This window comes from Salvelinus namaycush, unplaced genomic scaffold, assembly GCF_016432855.1.
Source record: "Salvelinus namaycush isolate Seneca unplaced genomic scaffold, SaNama_1.0 Scaffold1169, whole genome shotgun sequence".
NCBI classification, from domain to species: domain Eukaryota; kingdom Metazoa; phylum Chordata; class Actinopteri; order Salmoniformes; family Salmonidae; genus Salvelinus; species Salvelinus namaycush.
Genome location: NW_024057863.1, coordinates 1 through 12,758, shown reverse-complemented (window position 1 = coordinate 12,758; position 12,758 = coordinate 1). Strand labels below are relative to the sequence as shown.

At 43.6% G+C, this 12,758-nt stretch overlaps 1 protein-coding gene across 1 annotated transcript; it reads right to left on the bottom strand.

The window, feature by feature from the left end:
• Positions 1 to 9,853: 9,853 nt before the first annotated feature.
• LOC120035956 (leucine-rich repeat transmembrane protein FLRT3-like) lies at positions 9,854 to 12,057 on the bottom strand. Its single transcript, XM_038982442.1, has one exon. It carries the CDS (start codon positions 12,055 to 12,057, stop codon positions 10,093 to 10,095), a length of 1,965 nt encoding a protein of 654 aa, XP_038838370.1. The 3' UTR covers positions 9,854 to 10,092.
• Between the last annotated feature and the right edge of the window lie 701 nt (positions 12,058 to 12,758).

The following is a 12,758-nucleotide window of genomic DNA, read 5'->3' as shown; positions in this document are numbered from 1 at the left end:
TGGAATGGTTAGGATTGGTTCTCATCCTGACTAGCAATATAGACCCCCCCCCCCCCCCCCCCGTTCTCGCTACTCAGGTAGGAAACACACTCCTGCTTGTTTCATAGGCATTCATATGCTTGTTTCATAGGCATTCATATGCTTGTTTCATAGGCATTTATATGCTTGTTTCATAGGCATTTATATGCTTGTTTTATAGGCATTTATATGCTTGTTTCACAGGCAATTATATGCTTGTTTCATAGGCATTTATATGCTTGTTTTATAGGCATTTATATGCTTGTTTCATAGGCATTTATATGCTTGTTTCATAGGCATTTATATGCTTGTTTCATAGGCATTCATATGCTTGTTTCATAGGCATTTATATGCTTGTTTCACAGGCAATTATATGCTTGTTTCATAGGCATTTATATGCTTGTTTTATAGGCATTTATATGCTTGTTTCATAGGCATTTATATGCTTGTTTCATAGGCATTCATATGCTTGTTTCACAGGCATTCATATGCTTGTTTCACAGGCAATTCATAGATATAGATATTCATATGCATTCCTACGCAGTTAATAAGCATTCGTAGGCATTTCGTTCATCAGAGCGAATGAGGAGTTGAGGAAATAAAAGAAGCAAAGCTCATTGATGTCTAACTTGAATTGGGGTGAGAGAACGCCTCTCAGGGTCTAGAGCATACAGTACACTGACAACTGTACACCCTGTCTTAAAGACTAAATACTTGCACTGTGAGTACATAATAGCTTATCACATTTGCTTTAATTCAACAATAGCTTTTTATTTCTCCAAAGTAGTTGCTCACAACGACACTCTCACACCCACAAACAATTCAAGAATATATTGAAAGCAAACTAGCAGTCAAATGATAGAGCAGAGCAGAGCATTTAGTCAACTGTTGACAACATTCACACAGAGGCATTACACCATTCTCAAAACAGATGTTAACTTTCATTTCCAGTTGATCTGATAAACGTAGTGTAGGGGCCACAGGGTGAGTGTACACTTAAGGTTTGGATCACTTCTGCAGCTTCTAGCGGCTGCCCTAGCTCTAATTAGAGCCTAGAGTGTGTTAAGACTACATGGGTGTTAAGACTACATGGGTGTGTTAAGACTACATGGGTGTTGAGACTATATGGGTGTTAAGACTACATGGGTGTGTTAAGACTACATTGGTGTGTTAAGACTACATGGGTGTTAAGACTACATGGGTGTGTTAAGACTACATGGGTGTTAAGACTACATGGGTGTTAAGACTACATTGGTGTGTTAAGACTACATGGGTGTTAAGACTACATGGGTGTGTTAAGACTACATGGGTGTTAAGACTACATGGGTGTTAAGACTACATTGGTGTGTTAAGACTACATGGGTGTTAAGACTACATGGGTGTTAAGACTACATGGGTGTTAAGACTACATGGGTGTGTTAAGTCTACATGGGTGTGTTAAGACTACATGGGTGTGTTAAGACTACATGGGTGTTAAGACTACATTGGTGTGTTAAGACTACATGGGTGTGTTAAGTCTACATGGGTGTGTTAAGACTACATGGGTGTGTTAAGACTACATGGGTGTGTTAAGACTACATGGGTGTGTTAAGACTACATGGGTGTTAAGACTACATGGGTGTGTTAAGACTACATGGGTGTGTTAAGACTACATGGGTGTTAAGACTACATGGGTGTGTTAAGACTACATTGGTGTTGAGACTACAGTGGTGTTAAGACTACATGGGTGTTAAGACTACATGGGTGTGTTAAGACTACATGGGTGTGTTAAGACTACATGGGTGTGTTAAGACTACATGGGTGTGTTAAGACTACATTGGTGTTGAGACTACAGTGGTGTTGAGACTACAGTGGTGTTAAGACTACATGGGTGTGTTAAGACTACATGGGTGTGTTAAGACTACATGGGTGTTGAGACTACAGTGGTGTTAAGACTACATGGGTGTGTTAAGTCTACATGGGTGTGTTAAGCCTACATGGGTGTTAAGACTACATGGGTGTGTTAAGACTACATTGGTGTTGAGACTACAGTGGTGTTAAGTCTACATGGGTGTGTTAAGTCTACATGGGTGTGTTAAGACTACATGGGTGTTAAGACTACATGGGTGTTAAGACTACATGGGTGTGTTAAGTCTACATGGGTGTGTTAAGACTACATGGGTGTTAAGACTACATGGGTGTGTTAAGTCTACATGGGTGTTTTAAAACTACATGGGTGTTAAGACTACAGTGGTGTTAAGACTACATGGGTGTGTTAAGTCTACATGGGTGTGTTAAGACTACATGGGTGTTAAGACTACATGGGTGTGTTAAGACTACATGGGTGTGTTAAGACTACATGGGTGTGTTAAGACTACATGGGTGTGTTAAGACTACATGGGTGTTAAGACTACATGGGTGTGTTAAGTCTACATGGGTGTGTTAAGACTACATGGGTGTGTTAAGACTACATGGGTGTTAAGACTACATGGGTGTGTTAAGTCTACATGGGTGTGTTAAGACTACATGGGTGTTAAGACTACATGGGTGTTAAGACTACATGGGTGTGTTAAGTCTACATGGGTGTGTTAAGACTACATGGGTGTGTTAAGACTACATGGGTGTGTTAAGTCTACATGGGTGTGTTAAGACTACATGGGTGTGTTAAGACTACATGGGTGTTTTAAGACTACATGGGTGTTAAGACTACAGTGGTGTTAAGACTACATGGGTGTTAAGACTACATGGGTGTTTTAAGACTACATGGGTGTTAAGACTACATGGGTGTTAAGACTACATGGGTGTGTTAAGTCTACATGGGTGTGTTAAGACTACATGGGTGTGTTAAGACTACATGGGTGTTAAGACTACATGGGTGTGTTAAGACTACATGGGTGTTAAGACTACATGGGTGTGTTAAGACTACATGGGTGTGTTAAGACTACATGGGTGTGTCAAGTCTACATGGGCGTTAAGACTACATGGGTGTGTTAAGACTACATGGGTGTGTTAAGACTGCAAGGGTGTATTAAGACTACATGGTTGGGTTTATGAATACACCTATGGATGACTATGTAGATGTGTCTGTACATATATTTTAGTTTATGGGTACATATATTTTAGTTAATGAGTACATATATTTTAGTTAATGAGTACATATATTTTAGTTTATGAGTACATATATTTTAGTTAATGAGTACATATATTTTAGTTAATGAGTACATATATTTTAGTTAATGAGTACATATATTTTAGTTAACGAGTACATATATTTTAGTTAATGAGTACATATATTTTAGTTAATGAGTACATATATTTTAGTTAACGAGTACATATATTTTAGTTAATGAGTACATATATTTTAGTTAATGAGTACATATATTTTAGTTAACGAGTACATATATTTTAGTTAACGAGTACATATATTTTAGTTTATGAGTACATATATTTTAGTTTATGAGTACATATATTTTAGTTTATGAGATTGTCATATCCACTCAGTGTCCAGTTTATTAGTTTACCGGGTCGGACACTCCTTTGCCTACAGAACAGCCTGAATTAGTCGCGGCATGTAAACATTGCTCAATTGGTATCAAATGAACTACTGTGTGCCAAGCAAACATCCCCCACATTATTACACCACCGACACATGCCTGTACTGTTGAAACCAGGACCCATGCTGCTTACGCCAAATCCTGACTGCCATCAACAGGAACCCAGGATTTTTTTCGTACCAGGCAATGTTTTTCCACTCCTCAGTTGTCCAGTGTTTGTTGATGGCGTGTCCACTAGAGCCTCTTCTTCTTCTTGTTTTTAGCTGATAGGATTAGAACCAGGTGTGGTCGTCTGCTGCAAAGACCGACGAGGTGTGTACTCCGAGATGTCGTTCTGCACACCACTGTTCGACCTCTCATCAACGAGCTGTTTTCCCCCAACAGGAACCAACCAATCAACCGCTGACTGTTTGCAATTTGTTTGTCGCACCATTCTCTATAAACCCTAGACCTTGTCGTACGTTTCTGAGATACTGGAACAGGCGCACCTGGCACCTACGATCATACCACGCTCAAAGTGGCTTAGGTCACTCGTTTTGCCCATTCTAACATTCAATGGAACAGTAACTGAATGCCTCGATGCCTGTCTGCCTGCTTAATATAGCAAGTCACGGCCACCTGACTCTCACTGTCTGTAGGAGCGAACCATTTTTGTGAACCTGGGAACTGAGTGTATATCTGTATTTGTGAGGAGGCCCCTGACTGAATGAGCAGCAGCCCTGTTGTTAATGTGAATTATGTCTCTATTCATCTCCAGTCAGCCCTGTGGTGTGTAGTGACTGAAGTTACACTCCCTCTGTACGGTGGCTCAGCCCTGTGGTGTGTAGTGACTGAAGTTACACTCCCTCTGTACGGTGGCTCAGCCCTGTGGTGTGTAGTGACTGAAGTTACACTCCCTCTGTAAGGTTGCTCAGCCCTGTGGTGTGTAGTGACTGAAGTTACACTCCCTCTGTACGGTGGCTCAGCCCTGTGGTGTGTAGTGACTGAAGTTACACTCCCTCTGTACGGTGGCTCAGCCCTGTGGTGTGTAGTGACTGAAGTTACACTCCCTCTGTACGGTGGCTCAGCCCTGTGGTGTGTAGTGACTGAAGTTACACTCCCTCTGTAAGGTTGCTCAGCCCTGTGGTGTGTAGTGACTGAAGTTACACTCCCTCTGTACGGTGGCTCAGCCCTGTGGTGTGTAGTGACTGAAGTTACACTCCCTCTGTACGGTGGCTCAGCCCTGTGGTGTGTAATGACTGAAGTTACACTCCCTCTGTACGGTGGCTCAGCCCTGTGGTGTGTAGTGACTGAAGTTACACTCCCTCCGTACGGTGGCACTTCATTAGATTAAACACACACACACTGTAGGGCAGTCAGACACACACACACACACACACACACACACACACACACACACACACACACACACACACACACACACACACACACACACACACACACACTGTGAGCCTGGGAGGCTGATTAACCCCCAGAGAGAGCCCAGATCTCACCACATCACTGGATATAAATCACACACTGTGGCTTCTCCACACATACGACCAAACCCAGCCTCAAGCAGATGAGCACCAGCTGTTCCGGACGACTGTGTGATCACGCTTTCCGTAGCCGATGTGAGTAAGACCTTGAAACAGGTCAACATTCCCAAGGCCGCAGGGCCAGACGGATTACCAGGACGTGTACTGCGAGCATGCGCTGACCAACTGGCAAGTGTCTACACTGACATGTTCAAACTCTCCCCGTCTGAGTCTGTAGTACCAGCATGTTTCAAACAGACCACCATAGTCCCTGGTCGCAAGAACACCAAAGTAACCTGCCTAAATGACTACCGACACGTAGCATTCACATCTGTAGCCATGACGTGCTTTGAAAGGCTGGTCATGGCTCACATCAACACCATCATCCCAGAAACCCTAGACCCAGTACAATTTGCATAACGCCCCAAAAGATCCACAAATGACTCAACATCTATTGCAATCCACACTGCCCTTTCCCACCTGGACAAAAGGAACACCTGTGTGAGAATGCTATTCATTGACTACAGCTCAGCGTTCAACACCATAGTGCCCTCAAAGCTCATCACTAAGCTAAAGACCCTGGGACTAAACACCTCCCTCTGCAACTGGGTCCTGGACTTCCTGACGGGCCGCCCCCAGGTGGTGAGGTAGGTAACAACACATCTGCCATGCTGATCCTAAACACAAGGGCCCCTCAAGGGTGCGTGCTCAGTCCCCTCCTGTACTCCCTGTTCACCCATGACTGCATGGCCAAGCACGACTCCAGCACCATTATTAAGTTTGCAGATGACACAAGAGTGTCATCATCGCAAACGATGAGACCCTATAGGGAGGAGGTCAGAGACCTGACAGTGTGGTGCCAGGATAACAAGCTCTCCCTCAACGTAACCAAGACTAAGGAGATGATTGTGGACTACAGGAAAAGGAGGACAGAGCACGCCCCCATTCTCATTGACAGGGCTGTAGTGGAGCAGGTTGAGAGCTTCAAGTTCCTTGACGTCCACATCACCAACAAACTATCATGGTCCAAACACACCAAGACAGTCGTGAAGAGGGCACGACAACGCCTATTCCTCCTCAGGAAACTGAAAAGATTTGGCATGGGTCCTGAGATCCTCAAAAGGTTCTACAGCTGCACCGTCAAGAGCATCCTGACTGGTTGCATCACTGCCTGGTATGGCAACTGCTCGGCCTCTGACCGCAAAGCACTACAGAGGGTAGCGCATACGGCCCAGTACATCACTGGGGTCAAGCCTCCTGCCATCCTGGACCTCTATACCAGGCGGTGTCAGAGGAAGGCCCTAAAAATGGCCAAAGACTCCAGCCACCCTAGTCATAGACTGTTCGCACAGCACGGCATGTGGTACCGGAGCGCAAAGTCTAGGTCCAAAAGGCTTCTTAATGGGCTGCAGGGGCAGTATTGAGTGGCTTGGATGAAAGGTGCCCATTTCAAACGGCCTCGTACTCAATTCTTGCTCGTACAATATGCATATTATTATTACTATTGGATAGAAAACACTCTCTAGTTTCTAAAACCGTTTGAATTATATCTGTGAGTAAAACAGAACTAATTTTGCAGCAAACTTCCTGACAGGAAGTGGAAAATCTGAAATCGATGCTCTGTTCCAGGGCATCCCTATTAATTTGCTTGATATGTATTAGTATACATGCACTTCATACGCCTTCCACTAGATGTCAATAGGCAGTGAGAGAAGAAATGGAGTGTATATCTTGATCTGAGGTCGAATAAGAGCTCTTGGCATGACGTGACACCAATTTCCTTTACTCAGGAAGACGCGGAAAGGACTTCCGGATTGGCTTCTGAAAAGCTGTTGTTATAGACGGCTAATAGCTCTGGCTTTGATTTTATTTGATAAATGTGACAATATCATCGTAAAGTATGTTTTTTCAATATAGTTTAATCAGATTATTGAAATTTTTTCGGGAGTTTTGGCGTGTTCCGTTCTCTGAGTTTGTTGACGATGGAGAGCTTCGCGCCACTTGGCAAGTTTTGCTTGCTAAATCGAGAGGGAAAAAGGCCGTTCTAAAACCAAACAACGATTGTTCTGGACGAAGGACCCCTTGTACAACATTCTGATGGAAGATCATCAAAAGTAGGACCCATTTATGATGTTATTTCATATATCTGTCGAACATGTGTACTATTAGTTTGCGCCCAGATTTTGGGCGCTCTCTCGCCATAACGTAAGCTGCATGTCGTAATGAAGTTATTTTTAGAATTCTAACACGGCGATTGCATTAAGAACTAAGCTATCTTTAATTTGCTGTCCAACATGTATTTTTTAGTAAAGTCTATGAATAGTTATTTGATTAGAATAGGTGAGTGTCAGAAATATATCCGGACATTCTGGGAAAAAGATGCTAAGTTTTCCCAATGTATAACCACGATTTGTGCTGCTAAATATGCACATTTTCGAACAAACCATATATGTATTGTGTAATATGATGTTATAGGACTGTCATCTGATGAAGTTTGAGAAGGTTAGTGAAATAATTAATATATTTTGCTGGTTTTGTCGCTATCGCTAACGTGCCTAACGAATCAATGCTGTTGTGTGGTTGGCTATTGTAGTAAGCTAATATAATGCTATATTGTGTTTTCGCTGTAAAACACTTAAAGAATCGGAAATATTGGCTGGATTCACAAGATGTTTGTCTTTAATTTGCTGTACACCATGTATTTTTCATAAATGTTTTATGATGAGTATTTAGGTATTTCAATTTGGTCTCTGTAATTGTTCTAGCTGCTTCGGTGCTATTTCCGATTGTAGCTGCAATGTAAAACTATGATTTATACCTCAAATATGCACATTTTTCGAACAAAACATAGATTTATTGTATAACTTGTTATAAGACTGTCATCTGATGAAGTTGTTTCTTGGTTTGTTTGGTTGGTTCTTGGTTAGTTAGGTTGGTTTTGTGCAAGCTACCTGTGCTGTGAAAAATGTCTGTGCTTTTTTGTATTTGGTGGTGAGCTAACATAAATATACGTGGTGTTTTCGCTGTAAAACATTTTAAAAATCGGACATGTTGGCTGGATTCACAAGATGTGTATCTTTTATTTGCTGTAATGGACTTGTTAATGTGTGAAAGTTAAATATTTCTAAAAAATATCTTTTGAATTTCGCGCCCTGCACTTGGACGGGCTGTTGTCATAAGTGTACCGGCACCGCCCTGCAGCCATAAAAGGCTTCTACCCCCAAACCATAAGACTCCTGAACAGCTAATCAAATGGCTACCCGGACTATTTGCTGCTGCTACTCTCTGTTTATTATCTATGCATAGTCACTTTACCCCTACCTACATGTACATATTACTTCAATTACCTCAACTATGCTGTGCCTCCACACATTTTTGTTATTCAAATTGAGAATGGGGCCATTAATTGTAATTTTGAAATGTCTTGTTAGTGTTTCAGGTAAGAGAGACCAGTCTTGAATATTTTTATCCACTTTTATTCAGCAATATTTTCTCATATTCAAGTGTGAATGACAAAAAAGTCAGTGATTTCTTAGAAAGCTAAATACAATAAGCATTTGGATCAAGGCACATACACGACTGGCCAAAGGGCATTCAATGCACTTTGGTTTTCAGTTCAGGGATGCTCGAAAGACAGGACAATTGTTTCAAGAATCCCTGAGCAACTTTGTAAAGAACAATTCACTTTGTAAAGAACAAATTCTACTTTATAAAGAACAATTAAACTTTGAAATTGTGGCAACATAGAAGTAGTCAATTTGAAGGGGGGGGGGGGCGACGAATCATAAACAAGGAAATCGGTGATGCTCAGTTTGTATTCAAAAGAAAGCCAATGTGTTGTTTCTTTATAGAACCTTATTTTCCCGGACCGGTTTATATCTAAGCTATGTTTTGAGGGCAACGTTTGAATGACGTATGGTACAAGGTACCGGAGAATGTCATCCATTGTAGTCTAGCCGTTTTGTTGGCTAGAACAAATAGATATAGTTGGTGTTCGTTATGTCATCTCTGTTGTCAGCCTGGCCACCCTGCATGGGTTAATCCCATCCTGGGTAATTGTCCTAAAGGTCTGTGTGCTTCATCTGCCCTGTGCTGTGGCCTGCCTGACACACATACACACGCACGCACGCAAACACACACACACACACACACACACACACACACACACACACACACACACACACACACACACACACACACACACACACACACACACACACACACACACACACACACACACATAGGAGCTGTGCCCGCCTGGGCGTCTGTTCGATCGGCTCTCTGTGTTTCTGTGTTTTTTTTTTTTTTTTTACAAACAGAGAAACTAAATGAACAGCAGAGAAGTAAAGCAGGACAGCTCCATATCTAGTCATGTTTCAAGAGATAGTCAGATACATGTAGGAGACTGACTGCTCTCTGCTTGTCTCTCCTCAGAGAACGAGTGTCTGCTGTCTCGCGCCTTCGTCTCAGGTAATCAGCTGGGCCCTAGTTTTGATCATGTCATTTTTTAAAACTTTTTTTTTGCCTTTTTGGTTTTTACCGAACAGCCACAAAACGAGTGTAAAGAATGACCTGTGCTTTATTCTACAAGGTTCTCTAAAGTCTGATTGTTCAACACAGCAATGAAAACCCACTTTCACAGTTGACAAGTCTTTATATCTCAGTAGAACATAGTTTTTTTTATTTTTTATAGTTGGTTGTTAGGGTAACCGTAAGCCCCAAAAAAAAATACAGTACAAATTACTACCAACCCCTAAAATATAGAAATGCAGATTTAGTTACAACATACACTGACCTGCGGCTCAGTGATGGCCCTACTATCTGCAATGTGAACCACATTTCTTCTCCTCTTTGTCATAAAATGTCCTTAAATATAAATTATATGGGCAAAATGTACAGAAGAACATTGCTTCCCCACTCAGTCTTGCAGATCCAGTGTTTTATAACAAAGTCTTTTAGCCACTTTAGTTTCATGTCATCAACGAACGCACTCATTTATAACGAAATGTCCCGCGTTATCAATATCATGAATGGGAGTGGTCTGAATCGGGTATTCCGCTGTCTCTGTAGCTTCTGTTGCTAATAGTGGTCTCGCTTTGCGGGCTCTTGTACAGACTCAATCCGTTCGGAGGGAAAATTGTATGTATCACAAACTCCTCTTTGGACTCGGGCACTGCGTGTATAGGGATCATCTGAAAAGAGGCCTCTCGTATCTCCAAGATCGAGGTATCCTTTTTCGTCCCCGCCTCGGCGTAATCGTCCTTCCTCCGACGGCCCTTGTTGTAGGTGCAATTCCTGGAAAACAGTGAACTGTTCCTGTGCACGTACCAGCACACAAACGCCAGCATTATTATTGCCAACAGAGCCACGGCCCCTCCGATGATCGCGGCTAAAGGCAGACTGGAATTGTTGTAAGGCTCCTTTTCCTGCTCGCGGTTCAATGTGGTGGTGGGTTTGTAAGCCTTCAGAGAACTGGTCTCTGTCTCTATGCAAACTGGTGTCTCGTCCGTCAAGTAAATGTTACTGGTCTCCATGGGAACCATGCATATCCTGTACGAGGATTCCGGTTCTAGAGCTGTTAGGAGGTATTCCTTCTTCTCGCCCTGTACGATGGTCTCCGTGATGGAACCGAACGAAGGGTTGTGGCCCAGTTTTAACCAGCTGAGTCTCATGGCAGTCAAGGGTACAGAAACCCTCCAGGAGATGTGCACAGTCTCTGCACTGCTCGACTTCACGCTGATCCTGATGATCTTTCTTCCTGACGGCGTCGTAGTACTGCGGTAGTTCTTATTCCTGTCAGGTATTCTCACCACTGGTCTTTTGGTCACAAAGGAGGGCCATTGGGGTTGTGAGGGCAGTAAGGTGTTAGAGACGGTGCTGGTCTCGGTAGGGTCCCCCTGTCCCCTGCCCAAGTCAGATCCTCCACAGTCAAACAAGTCCATGGACAAATCCTTAATAGCCATGCCCTTGACCTTGTCCGGTCCCTGGCACATAAATCCTCGGACGTTGACTTTTGTCGGCAGCGACCTTAACCAGTCTCTCACCCACTTCATCCGGCAAGTACACTGCCACGGGTTGTTACGGAGCAGGAGCTGCGTGAGGTTGTCCAGGTCTTCGAACACTCCGTGAGGCAGACTGCTCAGGTTGTTGCCCGATAGATCCAACCGATACAGCTGCCTGAGGAAAGCGAAAGCCCCGGCCGGTACCCGGTTTATGTGGTTGTCTTGGAGCTGCAGTTTCTCCAAACTGGTTCCTGGTAAGTTAGCCGGCGGCGACGTTAGGGTGTTTCTCACCAGGGAGAGCTCGGTGAGATTAATCAGGTTGATGAAGGCCATTTCGCCGATGCCGCGGTTGTTGAGCAGGTTCCCATCCAGGACGAGTCTCTTTAGGTTGATCAGGTCCTGCAGGGACGCCTCTGATATCGACGAGATGCGGTTGTCGTCGAAGCGCAGCTCCTCGATGGTCTGCGGAAGGCCGGACGGGATGGTGCTCAGATGGTTCCTGGAGAGAAAGAGTAGTCTCAGGTGATTGCTGTCCCTGAACGCTCCTTCCTCGATGCTAACCGCAGAGACGGAGTTATCATCCAGGTGTAGCTCCTCAATCACCGGGATCTGACCCAGCGACGCATGCGTAATCATGCGGATATTATTCTCCTGTAGATGCAGCTCTTTCACCCCTATCGGCAGGTTTTGGGGGAACTCATCCAGATTATTGCAGTACAGATAGATCTTCTCAACGTTGCTTAGCCTTTTCAGATCGGCGGGGATGCCGGCGCTCTTGATCCTGTTGTTTTGGAGGAAGAGAATAGTGGCATCCAGCGGAATGCCGGTAGGGATAGAGGTGAGGCCTCGGTCATTACAGTAGATGAAGGTCCCATCACACCGGCAGGCCGAGGGGCAGAGGGCGGAGGTCACCAGAGGGTTAGCCAGACCCAGAAGTAGTCCTACCCTGGTCAAGAAGAGCAGGAAGTTCTTGCATTGGGCGGCCATCTTGTTTTGAGGTTGTGGTGTCTCGTCCCTAGGAAGGAGACAGAAGGGTAATGTTAATGCACGAGGCTTTTACAAGGAAGGCTTTTACAAGGAAGCCAAACCCCTTGGTTTCTAATAAATGCTGTTTGTTTGAATTGTCCTGCCTCAAGCCTGTTCTGCACTAATCTGCAATATTAGAAATGGCATGTAGGCCTTATGCTGACTTAAATTTATATAAATTGTTACTTTTACAATTTGCCTATCACAGAAAAGACATTTGAGCATCTAGCAAGGCTAAAACTGCCTTGAGTGCAAAGGGATGTTTTCAGGGAACATATATAGTACATTTCCCTCAGACTTCAGAGACTTCATACATTTACAATGTATTTCCCTTTCCCTCATTTCCTGTTTGGAGAAAATCCTTCAACATGTGGGTTCGGCTACTGAATTGAATCCCTGTGCTTGGGCTTTTTGGCTTTAGCTTGTGAAACGTAATAGCTTGGCCTTAGTTGTTTTACATGTTTCTGTATCTTTCTGAAGGCTGCCTTTCATCACTGCTAGACTGTGTGTGTATGTGAACAAAGCCAGGCCTTGTGATGAACTGTTGTGAAATCCTCTCTCTCTCTCACTCTGTCTCTCTCTCTCTTTCTTTATCTTCTCTCTATTTCTCTCTCTTTCTTCTCTCTCTCTGTCTCCTCTCTTCTATCTCTCTCTATCTTTCT